This window comes from Xyrauchen texanus, chromosome 31, assembly GCF_025860055.1.
Source record: "Xyrauchen texanus isolate HMW12.3.18 chromosome 31, RBS_HiC_50CHRs, whole genome shotgun sequence".
NCBI lineage: Eukaryota > Metazoa > Chordata > Actinopteri > Cypriniformes > Catostomidae > Xyrauchen > Xyrauchen texanus.
Window position 1 is genome coordinate 26,572,673 of NC_068306.1, and position 26,049 is coordinate 26,598,721.

At 37.0% G+C, this 26,049-nt stretch overlaps 3 protein-coding genes across 5 annotated transcripts in view; 2 read left to right on the plus strand and 1 right to left on the minus strand.

Annotated features, from left to right (window-relative positions):
* The first annotated feature begins 286 nt into the window (after positions 1–286).
* Positions 287–4,134, plus strand: LOC127625270 (angiopoietin-related protein 5-like). Its single transcript, XM_052100459.1, has 8 exons — positions 287–560; positions 1,350–1,521; positions 1,659–1,762; positions 1,863–1,956; positions 2,053–2,154; positions 2,274–2,396; positions 2,530–2,715; positions 3,273–4,134. Exons 1-8 carry the CDS (start codon positions 492–494, stop codon positions 3,584–3,586), a joined length of 1,164 nt encoding a protein of 387 aa, XP_051956419.1. The 5' UTR covers positions 287–491; the 3' UTR covers positions 3,587–4,134.
* A 2,702-nt stretch (positions 4,135–6,836) lies between these two features.
* LOC127625082 (short transient receptor potential channel 6-like) lies at positions 6,837–19,299 on the plus strand. 2 transcript variants are annotated; one of them, XM_052100150.1, is made up of 12 exons: positions 6,837–7,535; positions 8,693–9,440; positions 11,051–11,230; positions 11,361–11,525; positions 12,145–12,361; positions 12,505–12,732; positions 13,872–14,136; positions 15,010–15,205; positions 16,680–16,880; positions 17,403–17,459; positions 17,576–17,651; positions 18,091–19,299. In XM_052100150.1, the coding sequence occupies exons 1-12, from the start codon at positions 7,393–7,395 to the stop codon at positions 18,237–18,239; spliced, it is 2,625 nt and encodes an 874-aa protein (XP_051956110.1). In that variant the 5' UTR covers positions 6,837–7,392; the 3' UTR covers positions 18,240–19,299. The 2 variants fall into 2 exon arrangements, 1 of the variants encoding a protein (XP_051956110.1); XR_007968251.1 differs by lacking the exons at positions 17,576–17,651; positions 18,091–19,299 and having other exon boundaries at positions 16,680–17,273.
* Positions 19,300–20,841: 1,542 nt separating this feature from the next.
* LOC127625081 (rho GTPase-activating protein 42-like) overlaps positions 20,842–26,049 on the minus strand; it is a 38,257-nt gene continuing 33,049 nt past the window's right edge. For both annotated transcript variants that reach the window (XM_052100149.1, XM_052100148.1), the window contains 6 exons: positions 25,657–25,825; positions 23,179–23,574; positions 22,230–22,386; positions 22,026–22,085; positions 21,760–21,839; positions 20,842–21,603 (listed from right to left, as the gene is read on the minus strand). In XM_052100149.1, coding sequence (XP_051956109.1) covers positions 21,515–21,603; positions 21,760–21,839; positions 22,026–22,085; positions 22,230–22,386; positions 23,179–23,574; positions 25,657–25,825 — 951 coding nt within the window. In that variant the 3' untranslated portion in view covers positions 20,842–21,514. The remainder of the gene's footprint in view (positions 21,604–21,759; positions 21,840–22,025; positions 22,086–22,229; positions 22,387–23,178; positions 23,575–25,656; positions 25,826–26,049) is intronic.

Consider the following 26,049-nt stretch of genomic DNA (forward strand, 5'->3'; position numbering starts at 1 on the left):
GCAGAGATGCTCACATGCCATGTAAATCACAACATAAGCTTGGAACATGCTGAAGTGCAAATCATATTATAAAGAAAAAACTATTTTTCCAAGCCATGTGTCTTGAAAGCTGTATATTCTGAAGTTTTGTTATTCTGTCAGCTAGAGTTTCATGTCCCAGGCTACTGCTGCTTTTCTGGAAGGAATGTAGTTACATATGCTGTTCAGGGTCCTGCTGATTCCCACCACAGCAAGTGGCACATTTCAGCATCTGGTTTTCATATCCAATACAGGATGTTGTTGAAGTGCAATAAAGCAACAGTAGTTTAGAAATGAAACATAATTGGTCTGGACAACCACTTTTTGTTGAGGCGAGGACAGCTGTGTGTGTCTTTATTGTGTATTTCCCCACACAACAAAAGAGGCAGTCTCACCCCACAAGACACTGGACCATCTCTTCGAAAGGTGCACATTTTCACATTTTGCATGTGGGACTGCGACAGACCTAGAACATGATCTGGATCACTTTATTTCTGTTTCATATTTTTTCTCATCTTCTTGCATCATCAAATACAACTATGGTGAGTATTGTAAAAATGTGCTTTCTGTCAGCTGCAATAAATGTATAATATTTGTTCTCTAAAGTGTTTCTTAACATTGCCATACTGTTCTTGAATGCCTTATATAAAACTTTTAATTGTCTTATTACACTGTACATTATGAAATGCTTAGAATTGTATTATATTTTTTTTTGATTGATTATGTTTATTTCATTCATGGATATTTTCCATTAACTTACTTCATCATCCTTGTATATATAATTTATAAAACCATGATGAAAAGGAGGCAGAACGAAGAATATCTTATATTTTCTGCCCCCTCCACAAATAAATTTAAAATAAAAATAAACTCAACATATCAAAAGACTCAGCATATCAAGTCCCCGTCAATACATGCTGATAACTAATGAAACAAACTAGAAACCAAAACATCAACCTGAAACAGATTTCCAAAGCAAAAGCAAACCATGATCACAACCATCATCATCATCATCATCATCATCATCAACTTCTATAAGTGTTCATACAAATCCATTGTTTTCTCTTTAAATCTTTTTTTAAACTGAAATATATTTTTACATTGCTTTAGTTCATTTTGCAAAGAATTCCAAACTTTCACTCCCACCACTGAAGTAGTGAACGTGAAGGGTAGCTGTTTTGAGATAAAATAATAACATTTCATGTCAAACAATGTCATTATATACACATAATATATATTGTAATTCATTTTGATTTTATATACAGTACACATGATACTAGTTTTATGAATATTACACTGTAACATGATTTATTTACTTATGTTCTTAATAGAATGCCAGCCATACTAATCTCAATGAACCTGATAAATTAACAGAGGAGTTTGTGGATGGCTCTCATCATGGCCAAAAAGAACATTATATCAGAGATGCAGGCAAGGATAAGTGCACTATGCCATGTGAAATGACAGCAAAGCTAATGCGTGATGAGAAGAATTCCTTGTGCAGTAGGTGTTTCATTTGATTTTTGTGCATGCAATGAAAACTGTTTTAATGATTTGCACACACTCTACATTCAATGCCTCTGTCTTGCTCACTCTATATGTTCACTGATTTACTTCACAACTCATTTTGTGTTTATTAGTTAACCTACAGCATACCATGGTATCATATACTAGAAACACTAGGAAGTTGATAAGAGATCTTATTGATGAACAGCAGAAGGCCTTGGAATTTCTCTCAAGTCAAGTATTCAGTACATTTCAATCATCCAAACCTCATATCCTATGCTCTTATACAATATGTTGTTAAAAAATATTATTATTATTATTATTATTTTGTTTTTAAGATTATGGAGCTTACGGCTAGAGTAAACACACTCAGTTTAGATGTTCAGAGAAGCAACAGTGACATCTTTTCTTTGAAGCCTATGCATTCCCATGGTAAGATGTTGGCCTGCTTTCTTTTAATTTAATTCAATTTGATTATATTTTAATTTCTGTTCCACATCCTCATGGTGAATCCCTTTCGTTTTACAGGGAGAGATTGTAGTGACATCAAAGAAACACTAGGTGAAGTATCTCCAAAAATCCCTAGTGGAATTTATTTAATTCAGCCAGAAAACACAGATGTTTCATTTGAGGAAAGTACCTCTATTTGACTTTAGTTGGAAAAAAAAAATAATTTCTGTTAATCAGAAGCAAAACAAATATGTGATTTAATCTCTGATGAATGAAGTGCCTCATAATGGCCATCTAACAGGTGTTTTGTGAGATGGATTATATGGAGGTTGGATGGACAGTAATACAGAGAAGGACGGATGGTCTCACAGACTTCAAACGAGTTTGGTCAGAGTACTTGGATGGATTTGGACACTTACCAGGCAGGTTGCTTGTATCAGTCTTGGCATTAGCCAATTTCCCTATGGCATAAAATGAATTAACCGAATAAAATGGCATACATTTTTATTTCTTAAATATAAATGGAAGCGCAATGACTTGTATTTGACTCCAAAGGTGATCACTGGTTGGGTTTGAGGAAGGTCTTCAACATTGTGAGTCAGAAGAACACACGTTTCCAGCTCCATGTGTCTCTGTTCTCCCATGATGATTCCACAGCCTATGCTTTATACGACAACTTCTGGATTGAAGATGAAACTAAATTCTTTGCAATACACCTTGGCAGATATGCTGGTGGTGCAGGTCAGAAAATGGAAAATAGTTTTCCTAAATACAGGTTCAGAGTTTGAAAGAACTTTATTTTAACTTTATTTAGCACTGTATTTTTTTTATTAATCTATAATCCAAAAATATCTGTTGAGAAAACGTATAATCCAGTTGTGTCTAATACTTAATCTTGCATGTAAAACACGCAGCTAATGTCCAATTAATTAGTTGCAAAGTCTACTCTGGATATCTAATAAAATCTCTGTTAAATAAAAAGTAATCTTTGCAACAAATTAGTTTTATTACTAGTTTAGTAGGCATTTAAAGATGCCATGTATTTATTATCAAGCATCATTTTTGTCTTGTCTTGATGTGTTTCCAATGAAAACAGGAAGTTTGGGTGGGAGATATTGAAGGGGCTTTAGTAATGTCACAGTCATCAATCGTGATTTGCTACTTGCTTCTCAGTTGCTGGTGGTATTAGAGGGAGGGACATTCACATTCAAGAGAGCATTTGAGTAGACAAAAGATAATATAGAATAATTATAAGTATAATTTTACTTTTCTATTTCTTTCTCTCTCTCTTTCTGCAGGTGATGCTTTCAGAGGGTACAACCAAGAGCAGAACCAGGACACAGCCCCTTTCAGTACCTCTGATGTTGACAACGATGGCTGTATTCCATTCTGCACTTTTGATAATAAAGCTATTGAGAGCTGCAGTGTGCACCAGAACAACACAGGATGGTGGTTTAACCAATGTGGCAAGGCAAATCTGAACGGCTCACCACTGGACCAAGATCGCTCCACCCAGTCACATATTAAATGGGACACCTGGACCAAGAATGGCATACCTGTCAGAATTAAATCAGTGTCTATGAAGATCAGGAGAGTTGATCTACCAAACTAAAAACATATTGCTATAGCAATGAGCATCTGAAGATTATAGCATTGAAATGGAACAAATTAGCATTGGTACAAATGATGCACTTTTATTCAATGAACTTTCACAAACAAAACAAAACAAAAAAAACCATATGGCATTGAGATTTAGTGACCTGTGCTTTTTAATCCAGGGTCAGGGTTCAAAATATTAATATGAAACTTTTTTCATTTGTTAAGCATGCAGTTTGGTAGGCTATATAAGGCAGTTGTGTCATTACTAAATGTTTTATTAACATGGAAAGCTCCTAGATTGGACCAAATATTTCCACTTGAAACAAAACTGTCAAACTATTAGCTTTTAAAATCTCAGAAGAAATTTCTGTTGTGTTTAGTTTGCATGATTTAACAGCAGATTTAACTCAAAACAGAATTATAGCTTCAACAAAATACTTTGTCATACTTACTAGACAATAAAGCCCAAACACAGGGCAGTCTGTCTCTAAAAAGATTCACTTTCATGAAAATTTGCTCTTAAATGTCTTAATTGATGAAAATGAAAGTTAAATAAAACAAGAGACTTGATTTGTATTTCTTGACTCTGAATGGCAACAAACAAGCACAAACTTTCAGATAACCAAGCACTTTGAAATAAGGTAGAATATCTCTGTCCCCACTGACGTGGGTGGCCCATTGTTTGTCCTTAGTCATTGGTACGACAGAGATAATTAACACATTTAAAATAAGCTGCTTAGTGTGTGGGCCTCTATTTGCATCACTGTCCTTAGGTAAATATGTCAGTGGTTATGTGTACTGTATATGTTAAACCATCTGTACTCTCTCTATTTAGAGCAAAGAATCATGCCAGATTTTGTCCTGCCAAAGACTAAACAAAATGTCCAAGTTGTGCTGAAGTGTTTGGTGAGCAGGATCTTGTTGATGTGGATGTCACCGTGAGAGTGGAAGGATTTCTGGGACACGTTCAGTGGTATTATGAAACCACTGAATCCTGTTTTATAAACATAAGAATTCTGTTTTTATTTCAGAAATGGTTTTACTCCACCAAGTATGTGAAACGCAGGCACATCTAGCTACCGTATATGCAAGCTTAATTTTGTGCATTATGTTCCAAAATGTGTGAGAACACAATTTATATCGGGAAGACACGCAGGCTTGAGTGAAGTTTGAGATGCCATTATTTTGATGTAAAACGGGAGGTGATGTCTCTCTCTTTGGCGTAGGCCCCGTCTGGCAGTCCGAGGGAGTTGTACCCGGAACCGTCATGTCCTGCCGGAGATAGGAGGCAGGGGCGAGGAGCCTACCATCCTGCGGGACAGGGCTCAACTGGTGGTGGTGGGGAGGTGGAGGTTGCAGTGTTAGCACACCGAAACAGCAATGTGATAGATTGTGAGCGGACTTATAAAGCATTGGCTTACGTGCAATGAGTTGCTCGGCTAATGATGTGATGATGTACAGCTGCTAGTGTTCCCGCTAGAGCTACGCTCCAATTCCATTCATTACACAACGCAAGTATGTGTTCAGTGTTGGGTAGTAATGAACTAAATGTATTCTCAATTATGTAATCTGATTACTAAAATCAAGTACTTGTAATTAGATTACATTTATTAAATGTGCATAATCTTATTACAGTAATTTTCTTATGGATTAGATGATTACAGATCTATTTTGGGGGTGGGGGGGCACAAGAATTGACAAAAAGCTAATTACTCTTTGATTTTAATAAAATTTTCATCGCAACATGCAATATGTAATCCAAAAGTAATCCGTTTAGATTACATAAAATTGTAATCTAAATGACTACATTACTTATTTCAATTTCAAGTGAAAAAAATACCAGATTACATTTCAGAAGTAACTACCCAATACTGTGTGTGTTGAATTCTCAACGCTCCTGCTAGAGGCACTATAGCAATCATTATTGAGGATGGTCCTCTTCTACAGTGTGTTTAATCTTTCAAGCTAACTACTGTCATGGCAGAGAAACAAAGACAAGTTTGAAGTGATTATCTCTGAATAAATTACAATATTTATTGTAATTTACCTGAATTGTAACACATTCAGTTTAATGACACAGACTTTTGAAGGTAACTCCATTGCCCCCTTGTGTACCGAGATATGTAAACACGACAGTAACACGTTGGTAATGCGTTGGCCATGTGCTCACATCTTTGTGTATGAACTTTGTTTTTGGTCAAAGGGGACACATGATGGACAACAGTATTTTCAATGTTTGAACTGAGTGTGAGCTCTTCACACAAACCGACACCCCTACGTGACGGGAATGTCTATTTTTTATTTATTTATTTTTAGCACAGGACTGTGTACTCCGTCTGAACAAAATAATTACGTCAGACGCATGCAAGGCTCCCCAAGAATCACAACAGGAAATTCGGGAATACCTTCCAAAAATGCATATAATAATTAGAGTCATTTTGATATTTTAATAAGTTGTAAGACAGGCTTAGCTCAGTAGCAGACACATTTTTTGAATTTAGATTTTGGTCACTGTGGCTGAGATGCAGTGTATAGAAGAGCTATCAGAAAGATGTAGCTCAGACTTGGAAGCTACCAGTTGTCCGACTGAATTGTTGTCTTTGCTGTTATCACTATCGTTTATCAGCATGGCTTGTGTATTTCAAAATATTGAGGAAGGGCTGCACTTCACAGGCACATTATAATAAATGGACAAAGATAATAACTTGACAGTTTGATTGAGAGCTAACATGTAATGTTCACACAAAGTGTGGAGGTTAACCAATAATAACAGTTGTTGTTTGCATATAGAATTCTACAAATATTATTTCATTCCTGGCTAAGAAACACTCAAAGCTCCATGGCAGCAAGACTTGTGTCGAGGGTATTTAATCAATATGAACGGTATGAATAATGATGGTCTTCACTATCAGGGCCTATCAGCATGAGGATAGAAACAGTGACTTCCCATGCCCCACTGTGTGGGTTACCCTTTGACCTATCTGTATACTCAGTCTGATTTTTGTGGGCAGTATCATGACCACTAAAGCACATAAACATTTAGACACACACATATAGCATTGAGAGTGTGGGAGAAAGAGTGCCAAAGAGATGAAAAGTAAAGGGAGTAAAATGTGTGATGTAGCAGCTGAATGTACATGATGACTGGACATTTTGGAATTCCACTGAAGCCATTTCCCACAGTTTCAAGAGAGCTGGACTTTGGTAATGAACACACAGGATGTAGAGGTTTATTGGGAACACAGAAATAGACCCAAAGGGATTCTGCATCTGCACTTCTTCACTGGGTTTGACTGAAAGCAGATTTTAATCCTGGTTTCTATACAAACAAGATTTTGACAAGGAATTTCTTTTATTTTGAAAGCAGAGGGAACTGTTCAAAGTGCATATGGCATTTTTGTGATTTGTTCAGTGATTCTTGATAAAGTTTTTCTGAAAATGTTGTTAATCAAGAATAGAATTTCAGTTAATTTAATATCAAAAATGGGACTAAATGCTTTCAGGTTCAGTCTTAGACATTTAACTATATAAACTGAGCAAGGAACAAAGAAACATTTAATTTCTAAGAATATGTGAGGTTTTTTAAACTAACAAGAAGAGGTATAGATTGTTACAAACCTCATTTATTGCCAATGAATGGAAAAGAACAGTGAAAATTCCTCAGTGCTCTGCTCTGTCTCAAGACTTAAGCGAGAACATAACAAGGGATTGTAGAGGATGGTGACTTGTCAGTGCGTAATGTGCACTCTCATCATTTACAGCTGAATTTTTGGCTTTGGTGTATTCACATGCCATAAGTGAACTGCCTCAGTTGAAAGTATGAATCAAAGAAGACCTGTTCTGGAGGATATAAATCAATCAAAGCATCACACAATTGAAAGGAGGAACAGAAGTAAAGACAATCTACTGATTAACGAAGACTTTGGTGAGGACTGTTATGGCAGTTATGGTCACTTCCATAGGTGAGTTGGTCAAGGTTCTATACATATCAAGTTCAATGTACTGAAATGAAACTGCCAGTACAAACTATTTAAACACTGGTTTGCTTGTTTAAAAAGTCTTCATTAAAGTGGCTCGTTAGATTTGAGCAAAGCCTATTTAAAGCTTGTGATATTGTAGAAATATGTCAAAGTCACACACAAAAGTATAGCATTAACATACATATGTAATAACATATTCAGCCAAACAAGATGATTATCAGCCAAAGCTTCAAATTATCTGTAAGAATATATGAATAATTTGACTAAAAACAGTAACCAAGATAAACTTAAGTGGACATAATTTGTATAATTCAGTCTCATATCTGCCATTTCTGTTGGCAAGATTAAAATATCATATGATATGATTTTACAGTATATTTAATACTTAAATTAAACAATTAATTATACAATTAATTTTAACCAGTGTTTATCTTCTGAGCAGGGAAAAATATCATTGTGATCATTTACATCTATTTTTTATATCTCATTCCAAAGCAAAATATCATATTTTAATTAAACATTATACATTAACAAATCATTAAGATCAGAATGGTTCTCCTCCTTTCAATAAAGGAAATGTGATATTGAAGGCAACTGAGACTGATAAGAACTTCTTGCCATTCAGTAATGAAAAAAGAGAGAAAGTTGCTACATAGTAAATTAATAAAATTAGAGTGAAATCATCACAAGGTTAAAAGTACCGGGCAAGAGAGAAATACATATTTATTTCACACTAATTAAGATGGAGAAGCAATTTATACATATGATATACAATGATAATTACTTTATTTATTTTTTTGCTTAAGAATGTTTTTAGAAACATTAAATGTGATCTGTGTAATTGTTCGATGTTAAAATACTTTCTCCTATCCCAGCTTATTGTGCAGAGTCAGCTTAAGTAAGCAATTTGTTGGTTAATTACTTTGAGCATCCCAACATAGCAACACTGACTCAACCAATGTCATGAATTTGGGGTGGGGTGGGATCTGTTTGTCCGACTAATAGCAAATAGTGGGAGTGTTCGGGAAACCTGTTTAAAAACAGTCCTTATTATCCGTTTAGTATACATAGTGGCACAGAAATGACATACTTCACCTCTTAAATTAAATAGCTAGTTTTCTATGTGTTTTTGTCCATAGTGAGAGCCTGGCCCGACAGATGCTGCCCAAGAGCAGGAGACAGGCTGTGCGAGGGGCGGCCTACATGTTCAATGCCCATCCCAACAGCTTAACACCTGTAGAGGAACGCTTCCTTGATTCTGCCGAGTATGGAAACATACCTGTCGTGCGTAGAATGCTCGAGGAGATCCCTGAGTTTGATGTCAACTGTGTGGACTATATGGGCCAGAATGCACTGCAGTTGGCAGTGGCTAATGAACACTTAGAAGTAACAGAGCTGTTGTTAAAGAAAGACAACCTATCGCGGATTGGAGACGCACTTTTGTTGGCCATCAGCAAAGGATACACCAGGATTGTAGATGCCATTCTGAGCCACAAAGCTTTTGCTGACTCCAAGAGACTTACGGCGAGCCCAAGTCAGGCACCAATGCACGATGACTTCTTCGCCTATGATGAAGATGGCACACGCTTTTCTCATGATGTCACTCCAATTATTCTAGCATCCCACTGCCATGAATACGAGATTGTGCACATTCTCTTGGGAAAGGGTGCTCGCATTGAGCAGCCACATGACTACTTTTGTACTTGTGACACCTGCAATTACCATCAAAAGTATGATTCTTTCAGCCACTCCCGGTCACGCATCAATGCCTACAGGGGATTGGCCAGTCCAGCTTACCTGTCTCTGTCCAATGAGGATCCTGTGATGGCAGCCTTGGAGCTCAGCAATGAGCTTGCCTCTATGGCTAATATTGAAAAGGAATTTAAGGTACGGCAATATCCTGCAGTAGATAGAAATGACTACTCTTAATATCTTAGCAAACAGAGACAACCAGGTCTGTTAAAAATAATAAAAAAAAATTTATGTATGGACCTTTTTCACATTCACAACACTGCTAAACAATTTAATGTCACAATTAGGATATCACATTTCTCACAAAACATTAAAATAAGACTACCCGTCTATTTGTGGCTGACCTTCGGGTAATGTGCAGCAAATTTGCAGTAAACTGTATGACGAAAGGTCATTTGCATATGAAAATATGAACTTGTGGGAAATTTGCAGCAAAGTTTGCCACAGGAGTTTGTTGGAACACTATATCTATGGCATTCTATCCATATTACTCTAACAACTTCGGCCATATCTGTCTATGGCAGAAACAGTAAGAGTAGGATAGTAGTGTTCCATAACTTTGCAAGGGTACTATAACTGATTAATTTGTCCCAAACGAAGCACTATGAGTGTATGGATTTTCAGAGTGAAGTATCCTCCCTACTTGAAAGCATTCACACTTTTCAGCTGACGAAACTGACATTTCAAATGCATGTGATGTGTTGCCGCTAGCTTTAGCATGTTAGCTAACCTTAGTTCAACACTTCTTTCTTAAATAATGTACATTCACAGTGTGGGGTGATGGTAAAGCATTTGACTCACATGTGTAAGGTGCTGTCATCGTAGAAGTTTTGCTAGTTTGCCACATTTACCTGTTACAGTAGTTTTGTCAGGCTAGCATCATGGCAATCCATGCCACACAAAAATCCATTCTGGCAAACTTTGCAGCAAATTCACCTCTCATTATTTTTAAAGCAAATGTGCTCTGTGACAAACTTTTAATTGTCGCCAAAGGTTTGCTGAAGGTTTACCACTACTGGTGAAGAGCTGCAAAGTTCGGGCAAACAAGCTGATTTGCATGTGAAAATAATGAGTGTGAAATTTGCGGAAAGATTTGCAGCAAATTTACGACAAGTTTATCAGAACTTTATATTTTTTTGTAAGGATGCACTGAGTGCATAAAGTGTCCAACATTCCACACTCGTTATTTTAGTTCAAGAGATACCCTAAATCATCCGGGAATTGTATTTTCTGTGTGAACAAACTATTCATATTGCTTACACAGCAAAATGGTCTAGAATAATGCAGAAGTATTTGGGACACAGCTATTCAGCTAGCAAGCTATATAACAAATAAAACAATACAATTATTACACTCATCCTTGTAATTAAAGATTTTGTGCTCATAAAATAATTTGTACCCCTTTTTGGCTTTTGTTTTTTCTCATAATCTAAATGTTATCAGTAATCCTGATAAAAAGCTAGTTTGGGGAATGTTGTGCAGTTACGCTGAAAACTCCATAGCAGCAGTGTTGACTAATTAGCTAGGTTTATTTATAAATTAATGCCAGATATTATAATATAAAACAAAGTACATTGATAAAGATATACATTAAATAATAAACATTAACAGAGAACGAAAAGTTTTCTGTATTTACCCTATTAAATTAAAGCAAAATACATATTCAAAGTATGTGAAAAGGGTCCATGGTGTATATTTCCACTGATGCATCTTCTTAAGTATTTAGCGACAATTATCTTCCTCAGAATGAATATAGGAAACTTTCTATGCAATGCAAAGACTTTGTTGTGGGACTTCTGGATCTGTGCCGGAGCACAGAGGAAGTGGAAGCAATTTTGAATGGTGAAGAGGATGATACTTTAGAACTGCCCAGCCGGCCCAGTCTAATTCGCTTAAAACTTGCAATAAAGTATGAACTGAAAAAGGTAAATTGAAGAAAACAAAAATTGTGTTGTTTAGATTTCTGGCTTTAGCTATGCAGAAATGTATTATATTATTTCAAACAGAGAGAATGCCCTGTAGTTAAACACCTCTTTTTAAATTGGTCCTAAACAGTTTGTGGCTCATCCCAATTGTCAACAACAGCTCTTATCGATATGGTATGAAAACCTGCCCGAACTCAGGCAGCAGACCACAGCTATTAAGTTCCTGGTGGTTTTAGGTGTTGCCGTGGGACTGCCTTTCCTAGCAATGGTGTATTGGGTTGCACCATGCAGCAAGGTATGTGTGTTCACAGAAAATGTATGCGCTTTTATTTCTAATACAGCAGAAAAACCGGGTGTATTGCATAGCAAACATGCCATACAAATAATCTGAGGATGACACCAGTAATCAATAAATGTTTTTAAAGGGATAGTTCACCCCAAAATGAAAATTCTGTCATTTTCTCACCCTCACGTTATTCCAAACCTGTGTACTTTTTTCTTTTTCTGTGGAAGTCAGAGACGTTAGGTAGAATGTTAGCCTCAGTCACCATTCACTTTCATTGTATCTTTTCCACAATTAGGAAAGCAAAACCTTGAGGGTGAGAAAATGATTACATAATTATCATCTTTGGGTGAACTATCCCTTTAACATTTGAATAATCTTCTGAAATACATTGCTCAATAAGACTGTTCTTTCCCTTTAATGCTTTTTATGGCTTTAAATTCCCATGGTTGTAAATTACAGCAGTGCTTAATATATCCATTCGTGTCCTATGAGTCATAATAATGATGATAAGCATATCTGGCCGATAAGTTGCGATGCAATACATATACAAAATCATTATTTCAAGTATGTACTGTATCAACAGAACAAGAAATCTGTAACAACAGTCAAAACATTTTGTTATCAACAGATGGGAAAAATCATGCGTGGCCCTTTCCTTAAGTTTGTGGCCCATGCAGCCTCCTTCACTATTTTCCTTGGCCTTTTGGTCATGAATGCTGCAGATCGCTTTGATGGGACAAAGCTGCTTCCAAATATGTCCATTCATGACTATCCAACGCAGCTGTTCCGTATGAAAACAACTCCTTTTACGTGGATGGAAATGCTCATAATTTCTTGGGTTGTAGGTTTGTTTCTGACTCATTTTTAACTAGTCAGAGGTTACTACTCCATTAAAATCGGTATTAAGTGAACAGAATGTACAGTTCATATGCATGTCCCTAGTCAAAGGGCCTGTTGAAAACAGCCTGTTTTGGTTTAATTTTCTTAGGGATGATTTGGGCAGAATGCAAGGAGATCTGGTCTCAAGGCCCAAGAGAGTATCTGCTTGAGCCTTGGAATTTGCTTGATTTTGGAATGTTGGCCATTTTTGTTGCATCCTTCATCTCAAGGATAATGGCTTTCTGGCATGCAAGTGCAGCTCAACGCTATGTCAATGAGCACTACACAGATTTAACAAATGTAACTTTGCCTGCTGAGGTGGGATACTTCCAGTTGGGTGAGTACCAGTAGTGACTTGTTGGGTCATTCTATGAAACAGGTGTCTTTTCCAGTTTAATTTTATAAGGTACATTTTTATAATTTCTTTGAACATTCAATTAGAAAAATTGTAATTTAGTCATTATTCAAAGGGACTTACAAATTAGGACCATATCAAGTAATTTGTTTTTCAGTCAACAATCATAAGTCAACAATATCTGCAATATCGCACTGCCAAGTTCTCAAGAGGCTGAAGAATTATAGATGCTAGCGCAGAAGAAAGAGGCAGATAAGATTTTTGTTTTGTTTTTCAGATAATGTGTTTAAGTGGTAATAAATTGCATTGTGCCATCTAATACTAAGTATATGCACTTTAATATATGTTTGGATATAATTATACCTTTAGAAAATGTTAGATAATTTTGTCATCCAATGTATTTAATTTATTTTGTTGATCTGCAATCCCCGTCTCGATACGGCTCAGCTGAGGGAAGAAAGAAATGACACAGAGACCCAATGCTATCAAATCCTTCTTCAAAGTTTATTGTTCAGCACTTCGTTATATGGTCCAGAAAAAACACATTCCACTGGACCCCCACCAATGAAATAGTTATTTACCTTATATGGGGGTGACATACTTGTTTGAGCTATGTGTGAGAGTAGAGACAGGAAACACATTCCTAAACATCCTATTCTTACAAGGGGCAGCTTTGCTTTGTGATGACACAGCAAGCTACATCACCCAGAGAAGTTGTTGAGAAGCCTTAATAATTTCACAGAAGAGTAACTGGGTTGATGGTGACAGGTGCTCATAGTCATAACTACAAAATTCTTATTAGAAATATAATGTAATGCTGATATTTCTGCAAATATCCAATTTCAAATTATCAGTTGCTTACTAACTGCACAATGTCATTGTAACAGGGTTGATATTTGAAGATCATCCCTACTGAGAAACCTAACAAAACATAAGATAAAGATAAATAGAGTCTTTAACTTATCATTGAAGAGTTCCAGATATAATGATGATGATGCACCTGTTTTGTAGAATGACCCAGTTAACCTGAACTTAGTTTGGCAAATTTTGTATTGAGCCAAGTTGTGAAATAATATAACAAGCAGTCTGTGTAAATTAATGTCTCCTTTATCTTGTTCCAGCTCGGATTGACTGGCTCCCCTCCGATCCTCAGGTCCTTTCAGAGGGCTTGTATGCCATTGCTGTGGTTCTGAGCTTCTCTCGAATTGCATACATCCTACCAGCTAATGAGAGCTTTGGACCACTGCAAATATCTTTGGGCCGAACCGTGAAAGACATATTCAAGTTCATGGTTATCTTCATCCTGGTCTTTTTGGCATTTATGATTGGAATGTTCAACCTCTTCTCATATTACTTAGGTGCTAAACAGAATGACGCCTTCACAACGTGAGTAGAATGAGTATTATCCCTCTAATGAGAAAACAAATAGTTCAGCCAAACATTTGGTTCTGTCGTCATTCACTCACTTTCATGCTGTTTATCTATGCAAGACAAAAAGTAGAAATTTTGGAAGAATCGTTCCACAGTTCTTGCCCTGCAAGCTCCAAAAAGGACAAAAAAATTGGATTCCATGATTCCAAGTCTTCTGAGAAGAATTCCCTGTCTCATGAGAAGTCGTCATTATAGTACGAGATGCCGAAATCACAAGAAATTGCACTAGTTAGCTCTTTTATTCCCAAAGAGAAATATAAAGGAACCAATGAACAATGTTATTAAGATTTTTACCTTAGTTTAACCCTCTTGTCCCAACGTAAATAGTAACCTCTTTCCGAAACACTAAACCCAACCATGATTTTAATAGAAAAATGACTTTTGTGTGCCATGGAAGAAAGAAAACATCAGGGTTTGGAATAAGATAAAGGTAGCTTATTTCTGGTTATTGATGTACATGTTACATCAGTCCTTTGTACTGCATAAATAGGACTTAAATATGGAATTAATAACCAGATTGGTTCAAAGACATTTCCTTTCTTAAAATGGATTGTTGGATAGGAGGCTAGCTAAAATGTGATGCCTGTATTGTATCAATTTGAAATTCTGTTTGTTGATTGGTTGTGGGAATTAAAGTCTTCAACTCCACCAAATCTTGTGATGCGTCAACATAATAGCAATGTTTCTTGCATGTGTAGTAACCAAACACAACATGCCATTTCTGAATTCTTAGAAAAACAGCATACAGGTTTGGAAGCAGCATGAGGGTGAGTGATGAATTAGTGTAGAATTCCTATATTTTATAGTTCTTTCTCTCTAACTCTACAGTGTAGAAGAAAGCTTCAAAACATTGTTTTGGGCAATATTTGGACTTTCCGAGGTCAGATCAGTAGTCGTGAGCAATGGACACAAGTTTATCGAGAACATTGGCTATGTTCTCTATGGCGTATACAATGTCACAGTGGTCATCGTCCTACTTAACATGCTCATTGCCATGATCAACAATTCCTTTCAGGAAATTGAGGTACTTCACATCTCAGTTTAACAGCAACCCAATTCCAAAAAATGTTGGACAGTATGGAAACTGCTAATAACAGCAAACATTAGTATTTGTAAATTCTATTCACCCTATGCTATATTGAAAACACTACTACAACACAATATTTTATGTTTTACCTTGTGAATTTATTTATTCATAAATTTACTCAAATACACATATCATTTCAAATCAGATGATTGCAACATCCTCCAAAAATGTTGGGACAGTCTAGTGTTTACCAATGTGTAACTTCATTTCGTGTAATAAGCATTTGGGCACTGAATACACAAGTTTGTTAAATTTAGCAAGCATTCATCCATTATTGAGGCCTTCAGCTGCGCAATAGTATGAGGCCGTCGTTGACATATTTTGTGTTTCATGATGCACCACACATTCTCAGTTGGAGACAGGACTGCAGACAGGCCAATCTAGCACACACACTCTCTGCTTATGCAGCCATGCACTTGTAATCCAGGCAGTATGTGGTTTGGCATGGTCCTGCTGGAAACCACTTTGGAATGCTCATGATCTCAGACATCACTGTCTCAAAAACCATCATATGTCGGTAATGAATATCATAACATGGCTTCAGGAATATGATAAACCTTTGTCATCAACACCAATTGCCGCTGCATCCACAGATGCAAGTTAAGGTTTTACTATGCAAAGCAAAAGCCAGAAGTACAGAAGTACATCAACACTGTCCAGAAGCACCGCCGACTTCTCTGGTCTCAGTCTCATCTGAGATGGAAAGTAGAACAGTGCAATCGTGTTTTGTGGTCCGGCGAGTCCACATTTCGAATTGTTTTTTGGAAAAAACGTTGTCGTGTTCTCAGGGCCAAAAAGGAAAAGCTGTTATCAGAGTCAGATCCAACAGTCAGTGTCTGTCATGGTATGGGTGTAATGTCAGTGCCCATGCATGGGTAACTTGCACATTTGGTAGGGCATCATTAATGCAGAAAAATATGTAAAACTTTTGGTGCATATAGTGCCATTCAGACGCAGTCTTTTCCAGGGACTTGTACGGCAATGGGTTGCTTTTGGAGTGTTTCAATATAGTACAGGGTGAATACAGTTTACAAATCACTCCTTTTTGTTTTTCAACTTTTTCAGAATTGGGGTTGTACATTTGTTTGTATGTATTTCTTTCATAGATATGCTGACATGATAAATCCTTGTGCAGTGGGGCTAATGGGATCTGTAAATCGCTTAAAAGTGTGTGGAGATAAAAACCTTTTGCTGATGAAGCACTTCAGTGGAGGTGTTTTTGCATATAAATAATATAATGTTATCTCCCCGGGATAGGTTTGAGTTTGAGTTTGTCTTTACAGTCATCAGTTTTAAATGAAAAATCTCATTTGCTTTGCCCTTACCTTTGCATTTCTTTGCTGCCTAGTTTGGCTTACAAATTCAGTTTAATTAGTGTGTTCTGGTTACTTTGGTCTCTGGTTGATTGCAGGATGATGCAGATGTGGAGTGGAAGTTTGCCCGTGCCAAGCTCTGGTTCACCTATTTCGAGGAGGGCAGGACTCTCCCTGTACCATTTAACCTGGTGCCTAGTCCCAAATTTGTTCTGAGTCTGGTGATGGGGGCTAAAGGTCTCCTGCGGGAGCTCTTAAACAGACACAAAGCCATTATGAAGGGGTCTGAGCTCAGTGAGGTGAGGCAAATGCCTAATTTAGAGGCAATAGCAAAAAATGCCATAATTTACTCACCCTTATATCTTTTCAAAACATCTAATTTTTTTCAAACATGGAATTCCAAAAGTATCATAAAAGGCATTCTCTACTACTATAGCTTGTGGTGAGAAACAACCGGAAATTGAAATCAGTTTTTCAATGTGAATACTGACATTCATTTTCGCTCATTTACGCTCATTCATGAGCGCAAAAAACAATGTTGAGATATTCACCGGAAAGTGATGAAAATGTAATATTGTTTCACAGCAAAACTTATTGTATGAAGCAGGACGTGTATGGACTACTTTAATGATATTTGATACTCGCTGTCAATTGCCATCATTGTGAAAAGATGGACCAGGATATTCAGAAAGGTTTGAAACGAGTATGACAAAATGTTTTAATTTTGGGTGAACTTTTCCTTTAAGTTAATAAGTACTGTACATTAACAATTGCAATAAACCACTCATGCTACTCTTTTGCTTTACTGGATCATATTTCAGTTGGGGAAAAGCAAATCCAGCAAGGCCAAGAATCATTCTTGCTCAAGCCGATATCAGGCATGTGAAAGTCTTTTGCTACCTTGAATGTTTGCCAATGGCCCAAATGTTTATATTTGAGTTATATTTGATGAATTTGAGGAGGAACTGACTGGTATTGCATTAAATCTGTACAGAAAATTATGAAGCGTCTTGTCAAGCGCTACATCATCAAAGCTCAAAATGACAAAGAATGTGATGAGGTCAATGAGGGTAAGTGTTTTTAAGCTTGTATGCAAGTTTTCAGGCACAGTGTTGGAATAAACCCAAACATTTATCACTATTTTCTCACCCTCATGTCATTTTAAACCTGTATGTTTAATTTTTTTTTATGTGGAGCATTACACAGTTCTTTCCATACAACCAGGGCCGTAACGATAATAGACATAGAGCAACATATTTTTTTAGTGCCTTTGGGCTGTTTTTCTTCCCTTTTTAAAGCTGAAAGTCATGGGCACAATGAATTGTCATTGTATGAGAAGAGCTACATAAAGATTTTTCAAAAGTTCCTTTTTTGTGTTCCACAGAGAAAATAACAACTAGTGGCATTGAAATGACATGACAATGAAAACTATTTCTTCCAATGTTGTATGTGATTCATAAATTTTATAATTCAGTCCCACTGTTAGAAAAAATTCCTTCTGTGTTGTAGGTGAACTGAAGGAGATTAAGCAAGATATTTCAAGTCTTCGCTATGAGCTGTTAGAGGAAAAGGCACACAATCTAGAGGAGCTGGCTGAACTAGTGAGGAAACTTGAAAACAATCTCTCGCAAGCCTGCTTAATACTAAAGTCTCATTAAGGAAATCAGACAACAGACATTTTTTAAAGGAAAATGTACATTAACTATGAATCAACTATTTATCAATCAAGACAATTTGCACAGGGACTTTGGTTCCACATGCTTCTTTGCCTTGGCCTGGGTTAGTTGAAAGAAAAAGAAATAGCTATTGAGCTTTTGATGACTTTGAAGAAATGATATTTTATGTTTTCGTTTAGGCCATACTTTTAAACTTGAAGCCTTTATTTTTTGTTAAAATGCTTTCTCCTATCCCAGCTTAATATCCAGAGACATCTAACTATAAGTAAGCATATAAGTAACATTTGTAGGCTGACTCTGTGGCACTATCAAAGCATTGCTCTGCTTGTTTGAGCATTCCAACCAGCATGACAAGATTGACTCAACCAATGGAACACAATGGGGAACAATGGTGTTCAGGGAAAACTGTTTTCAAAGATTATTTGCCAGTTCCATTTGGTGAAGCTAGTGGCAGATCATTTTCACACTTCAGCTTTAACGTAACACTTCACAAATGTCCTTTTGTATGATACACAGCACAACAGTTAAAAAGCAATTTTGATTTGCTGTCCTAAATTAAAATTATTTTTACTGTAGCAAATTGGCAACTAGTAAATTCATGATGGTTAAATTTCACAGCAAGATCAATAAAAAGCTATAAAGATAACTGTGGTGGCTTAGTGGTTAGCACTGTTGCCTCTCAGCAAAAAGGTCCTGGGTTCAAGTCCTGGCTCAACTGGGACTTTCTGTAAGGAGTTTGCATGTTCTACCTTTGTTCCTGTAGGTTAGCTCTGGTTTCCCCCACAAGTCCAAAAACATGCTGGTTAAGTGAATTGGAGACTCTAAAATTGCCCTGTAGGGTCACCCTGCCACTGGAGGTTGCATCAGGAAGGGCATCTGGTGTAAAACCTGTGCCAAGTCAAATATGCAGATCACAGATGTCTCAATCATAATGTAATGAATGTTCATTGATTTGTACTTACAGCGGTCATTGTTTTTTTTTTAATGACAACTACTTTTCATTTAGATGTTTAATTATGTTAATAAAGAAATGTATTCTGTACTCGGCCACATTTATGTTTAAACTTGTTTGTGCATGATTACCGACAGCACTTTTGTGATTGTCTGAGTATATTTTGGTGTTGGATCTTCACCATATCTCCACCTGTGGAAATAGTAAATTGTTATTTTAGTAAATTGTTAAACAAGAGCACTGTTCTCTAGCTTATAGACATGCTATAATAACTGTGAAGTATATCAAGGGAAAGATAGACTGACGCTGTAACAATGAAATGATTCATGTTGAATTTTATCAAGAGAGGAAATGTATGGTTGGTCGGCAGTTATGATACATGGTCTCCTGACATTTACAGTCTCATGCAATTCATAAACTCAAGTAGTTTGTTATGATGTTCGCAATCCATCACAGAACAATCAGAGAATAGAACAGAAGAATATAGTGTGCTTCCAGAACCACAGCAGCTTTGTTTGACTGTGCTGACTCAATAGCACATGCAATTTAACCAGCGCATGCCTTGATCAAGCCTGTCTGAGCCAAAAAATATACTTCCTTTCACATGAACATGAAAATACTTCCTTTAATATGTCCTTAATCAAAGTTACAGTACAAGCTAAAAACATCCCTACCCAACTCAGCACATAAACTCAAAAACAGCGGCTTCAAAATTCATGTTTGAGGTACGACTATAGGTAATTAACATGGTAGAACAAAACATGAAATGCTCTTAATGTCAACCGCATTCCTTATTTTACTCAATCAAAAACTCATAGAAAATTCCTGAAGCCATGGCTCGAAAATTGCAGTTCTCTTCTGAACTGAGCAGTTCTCTAATAAATTAAGAATCAGTTTATGCCTTTTACATTATTTACAGCCTATGTGCTCAATAGAACTATAGAGATTAAAAGTGCACTCAGTAAATTTTTGCTTGTGCCATCTTGGACTTACAGTGATACCTGGTGTTGTGAATGCAGCATCATTCAAAATCAATAGTTCTCAGTTGTCAGTGCCATTGTAGCAAATCACTATTCACAATCAGATAGGATTAATGTAACCCAAGAGTGAAAGTGTCCAAAAACAAGACACTGAGATTAAGCAAGAAGAATTCAACTTGTCATGTGATTGTAAAATGGCAGCCCCCATGAGTGCACCCCTGGCCCACATATAATAAAACAGCTTTTATAATGTTACTGAGATGACTAAAGTACTCATCTCATGTGAGTGGTCGTGATATTATTAATATGTTTCAAAATTACAATTTGTTTCTTTAGGACTAAAACTTTTTTAATTGGGAAAAAAAATGACTCAGTGTACCTTTAAGAGCAATGTGTAGGTCAGACCTGGAAATTACTTAATTTACAATAGCAAGATTACAAAATGTTTCGAAGGAATAATAATACAAATTCGTTTTTTTTTTTATAATGTAAATGTCTAATCTCAAACCTATCAGTTAACTAATCAGGTTTATTTGTGTAGGAAATATTAACAAACAACTAAAACCAAAATGATTTCAAGCCCCAATCATAGTTTTAGTATTTATAACAAAACATTTTAATAGTTAAAATTCTTTAAGCGAAAATAACCAGACAAAAGTAAAATTACTTTCCGTTTAACGTTGACCAATATTATAATCTGCATATCATATTTTTTTCCATTTAAAAATCTTGAAATGCTGAACCAGTGTAAAATAAAACACAGCAGAACCATTACATAAACTGCATTTTTTCAAAGAGCACAAAATAATACATGACACGTATATGAAACACACTCAACAACAAAATTTAACACATCAGAAGTATTTTCCCTTTCTTGATCATACTTCATTTAAAATGCACTATATTAAACTCACAAATATATTCAGTATAAACTAAACTAATGGACACTTTGTTAAAATAACATTGTTTTAACAAACACCACAAAACTTATAAAGTACATTAGTATAATTCAATACATTTGAAGATATTTTATTAAAATACAGGACAAAAATGATAAGAACACTAAAATGATCCTTTATGAAGAATCTGAATATAGAATCTTATATTGTCTTAGAATCTAATATTGGCATAAATGTATTATTTATTAATACATTTAAGACAAATGTAATATCTACATCCTAAAAACATTATCATATGAAATGGTCTGCTTATAATGCTATGCAATAAAACTATTTATATACAGTTTGGCATTAATTAACATAAATGGTCCCTTTTTTCAGAAATGATCACCATGGATACCATGAACATAGTCTTTTTCAGCCCCATCACTGGAACATCACATAATTCTCTGGGATCAGTCCAGTTTTGCCTTCATATGTTGCTTGAAGCCAACCAGGTTCAACAGAGGGATACACTACATTAACAAACACAAATTCAAAGCTGAGGCAAAAGCACAAAAAAATAAACATTTGCTTTAGCAATTACAACTTAGTGTACTCATGTTCTATACTCAGTATGAATGTTCTACAGTATGTAAATCCTAATGTTCTTCTGTGGAGTGAACAGTTACCGTCAGAGAAGAGCGCCCCCTGAGGGAAGCTGAGCTCATGACTGTGCTCTGCTTGACAGGGGTACAAGGCTTTTGCCTCTCTGTAAAAAAACACCAAAGGGGGTCAGAGACAATGCAACTGAACAAACAAATATCACTAAATATTAGCATCAGCCACACAGTTATCTTTTCGAGTGTCTGTTCTCAATATTGAAAACATCAAGAAATTGTTTAGTAATATGTTGGCAAAAATAGGTAGACAAATACACTGATAAAACTCTCAATACCTTCCCAAAAGAGGTTGGGAAATCACAGCGCTCTCAAAGATTGCTGCCCGAGAGGCCACTCTGAAATAACAAGCAAAGTACATTTCACTAAACTTAGATTTTCTTGCTACACCAACAAATAATATGAGCAAATTCACATTAACACATCCTTCCCAAACTGTGATTTTTTGAATTGACAGAATTACTTAGAAGGTTGTTGCTTACACAGATCCAGGTCTCTGGTAGCCATTGCTGGTTGAAGAATCAGCTCTGTGTCTTACGGTCTCTTTAGAAGGAAGCTCTGGCAGATGCAGGGACTTCACACTGTCTCTCTGACCCCGTGATACAAGACTCTGAATAGAACCGTGACAGCTCCTGAAACCTTAACATGACCAAGAGATGACCATACTAGAGTAAAGTTAGACAAACGTATTGTTTCTTGAGTAGAAATTCAGTGCAAGAGAGCAGCAACATCAAACACATAGGGGTGAATTTGCGATTTGTGACAATTGCGAGTGGTATTTTAGCACAAAAGCTTGTGCAAAAAAACTAAACAAAAACAGCAATATGCCTCTTGAGTATTTAAATTCTGTCATTTTCATTCCATAACATGCAAAGTTGCCTCCTTTCTATGTAAAACTAGGCTCACAATAGATTGCACTTCATTCACAAAGTGCTATTTGCCCGGTGCAATAAACATTTTTACGAGGAAAGCAGGCGGTAAAAAGATTTTATTTAAAAGAGACGTTTGTGTACATTTACTATTGATGATGCCAGTAGTAATTTATTAAATAATGATCAAATTATCCATATATCCAGATGCACTATGTAGTCAAGCGCACTTTTAGAGAGAGATGATTCAGGTGTCTGGATAACAGTAGTAGATTTACATTGTACAGTCCCAGCAGAGTGTGCCAGATCACAAAAGAGGTGTGCCACATCATCCATAAAACAATGATTAAAATTACAAAATTGCATTCAAATTGCATTCAGCATAGATTTTGTGGTGTCTTTGCACCATTGCTTGATCTGCATAATTCCTTTTGTGAATCGGATGATAAACCAGTGCATGATAAAACAGCACATGCAAATTACTGCCCCTTTTACCGGATGTAATTCATTCTTAGTAAATTCACCAACAACGCTAACACAGCTACACGCCAAGTATGTTTACCTTCAGAGATATGGAGAGAAGTGAGAGAAGAACAGGAGGACAGACTGCGCTGTTCCTCACCATTCTCCTCCAGTTGCTCCCCTAGGGGCCTCTGGAGGAGCTCTGGTACTGGTGACCCTCGATCCCCTGGGCTCGTACTTAATGCCTCTTCCCATTCTCCATCAGTCTTGGTGGTGTCCTCTTTGGAGCTGGAGTCAGGGCTGGTGGTGCATGCAGAAATTTTAGGCCCATTAGAGGAGGGAGAGTGAGTTGTCCAGCACAGACTTCCTGATGCCTTGTGTTTGGAACACAAAGGGGAGCCCGTCTTCGAACAGCTGTTCTGCTCTGAAGAGTGTGAGGAGAGAGACTCCATACTGCCCATGGGAGTGCTGCTAGGACTGCTACTAAATGTGTCACCTGATGGAGACAGAGACAAGGAGAAGGTAATGTGAAATGAATGGAGGAAGAGTGAGGAGAAGAGACACCAGTCAAAAGTTTGAACACGCTTGACTGAATTTGTGTTTTCAAAAAAAGCTAAAATAGAGTTGAATGGAGGGTTTAAAGGCCTAAATGTAATGCTTATCATTTTATAAAAGTACTTACATCAATTCTTCTGTTAAAACTCATATTATTTGAGCTGTAAAGTTGTTTAAATGGCCATTTTTACAGTCTGTAGCAAATCCCTTAGTTCTCTGGAATAAGGAAGTGCGAGACAGTGTACTTCGTTCCAAAATACAGTCTTTATTCACACACAAAATCTTTTGCTTTTCAGCAGAACGTTTTGTAATACACACACACACACATACACTCGTTACAAGCTCAGCTCTCTCTCTCTCTCGTCTTATGCCATCTCCTCCCCTTTTATCTCCGTGTCACAGCTCATTGGGAATACAAACAGGTGTAAATCCTTTTAAAAAAAAGTCTGAGAATCACGTGACGTCATGTGGACCGAGTGGTGTTCTCCGCTACACTTTGCAACAATTATACTTTCAATAAACATTACTCTGTGAGAACTGATTTTGTTTTGATTCTTAAACTGCAATGGGAGACTAGGATGTCAATGAATTCGAAATTGTCAGCCTGTGGGGACATTAAAAAGCATTTACGGCCAAATGCGTCCGACACCTCTCAAGAGCAAGATGTATATATATATGATGGGGCAGTTATTAAAGTAGATGACAAATATACAAAAAGCTGGGTCCAAGCTAGTGTAATCATTGGCAGACAAATAATTCTTAGAGGATGGAAGTCAATCCCTCATTTCAAGAATGGTTCACCGAATTGGGCAGGGTGTTCGAATTGGGCTCCGGTGTTCACTTGGCGGAGAACCTCACCTGGTCCCTCAACACCAGCTCTATCACCAAGAAAGCCCAGCAGCGTCTCTATTTTCTTCAAAGGCTGAGGAAAGCACATCTCCCAACCCCCATCCTCACTACATTCTATAGAGGGACTATTGAGAGCATCCTGAGCAGCTGCATCACTGCCTGGTTTGGGACTTGCACCGTTTCAGACCGCAAAGCCCTGCAGAGGATAGTGAGGACAGCTGAGAAGATCATTGGGGTCTCTCTTCCCTCCATCAAAGACATTTTCAAAAAACACTGTATCCGCAAAGCAACCAGCATTGTGGACGACCCCACACACCCCTCACACAAACTCTTTACCCTCCTCCCGTCTGGCAAGAGGTACCGAAGCATTCGGGCCCTCACGGCCAGACTGTGTAACAGCTTCTTCCCCCAAGCCATCAGACCCCTCAATACTCAGAGACTGGTTTGAATCACACGTGTCCTGAGTTGCACTTTAATTACTGCCACTTTATAACTGTCTGCTACCTCAATAACTGCTATGTGCATAGAACACTATCTCATAGTATGTTATGTTTACATTTTTAGAAACTGTCATCTTTTTGCACTACTGAGTACTGGTCGGCGCTTCACTGTCTATTGTCCTGTTCATTGTCAGAAATTTGTTGTACTGTCCTGTACTTTTTGCACATGTTTGCACGTGCACTTTATATAGGTATATGTAGGTTTTTTTATATAGGTATTTTATTTCGTTGTGTTGTCTCATGTGGTCCTGTGTTGGTCCTTTGTTGTTTTTATGTAGCATCATGGTCCTGGAGGAACGTTGTCTCGTTTTGCTGTGTACTGTACTAACTGTATATGGTTGAAACGACAATAAAAACCACTTGACCTTGACCTTGGTGGCATTCAAAGATATGTCATACAACAAATATGGGACAAATACATGACCTTTCTGGAAGGCGCTTGGTGAGGGTCATGTGGCCATGTCGTGTTTATGTGTATACTCAGGCTTGGACCACGGGAATGTTTGTTTGTGGTTGGGGTGGGGAACTGGGAGGGGGATAATGGTTGACTCTCTGCATGTAGTGTTATGTTTGAGAATCAACCACTAAAAATTTTAATCTGAAAAAAGAAACACAGAAGATCACAGAAGAACATAGAGAAGCCAAAATAAATGTAGGCATTAGGAGACACTTACTGTCAGCATCAGCCAGACACAGGGTGGGAGGGTACAGGCCTCTGGACTTGCAGAATCCTGTGGACAGGCAGATGGCTTTGCTACGGGGAGCGCTGGTACGAGACTGAGAGTGAGAGCGAGACTGAGGCTGTGGTAGGGGGACGTTAGGGTCAGGAGCTTGGTGAAATATCTAAGAATAAAGACAAACAGGCAATTGGATGGATGGGAAAAGGAAAAAATGTAGCCCCTTAAAAATACAAAATCTACCAAATATCCTTAAGAATAATTGTTTTGGTAAATTAGTCACTTCCCTATTAGCAAAATATTAATTCCCATAATTTATTGAAGCAATAAGCCATAAAAGATTGTGTGATCCAGTGATTTCACTCCAAGTGAGAGGGTGTTAGATCTTAG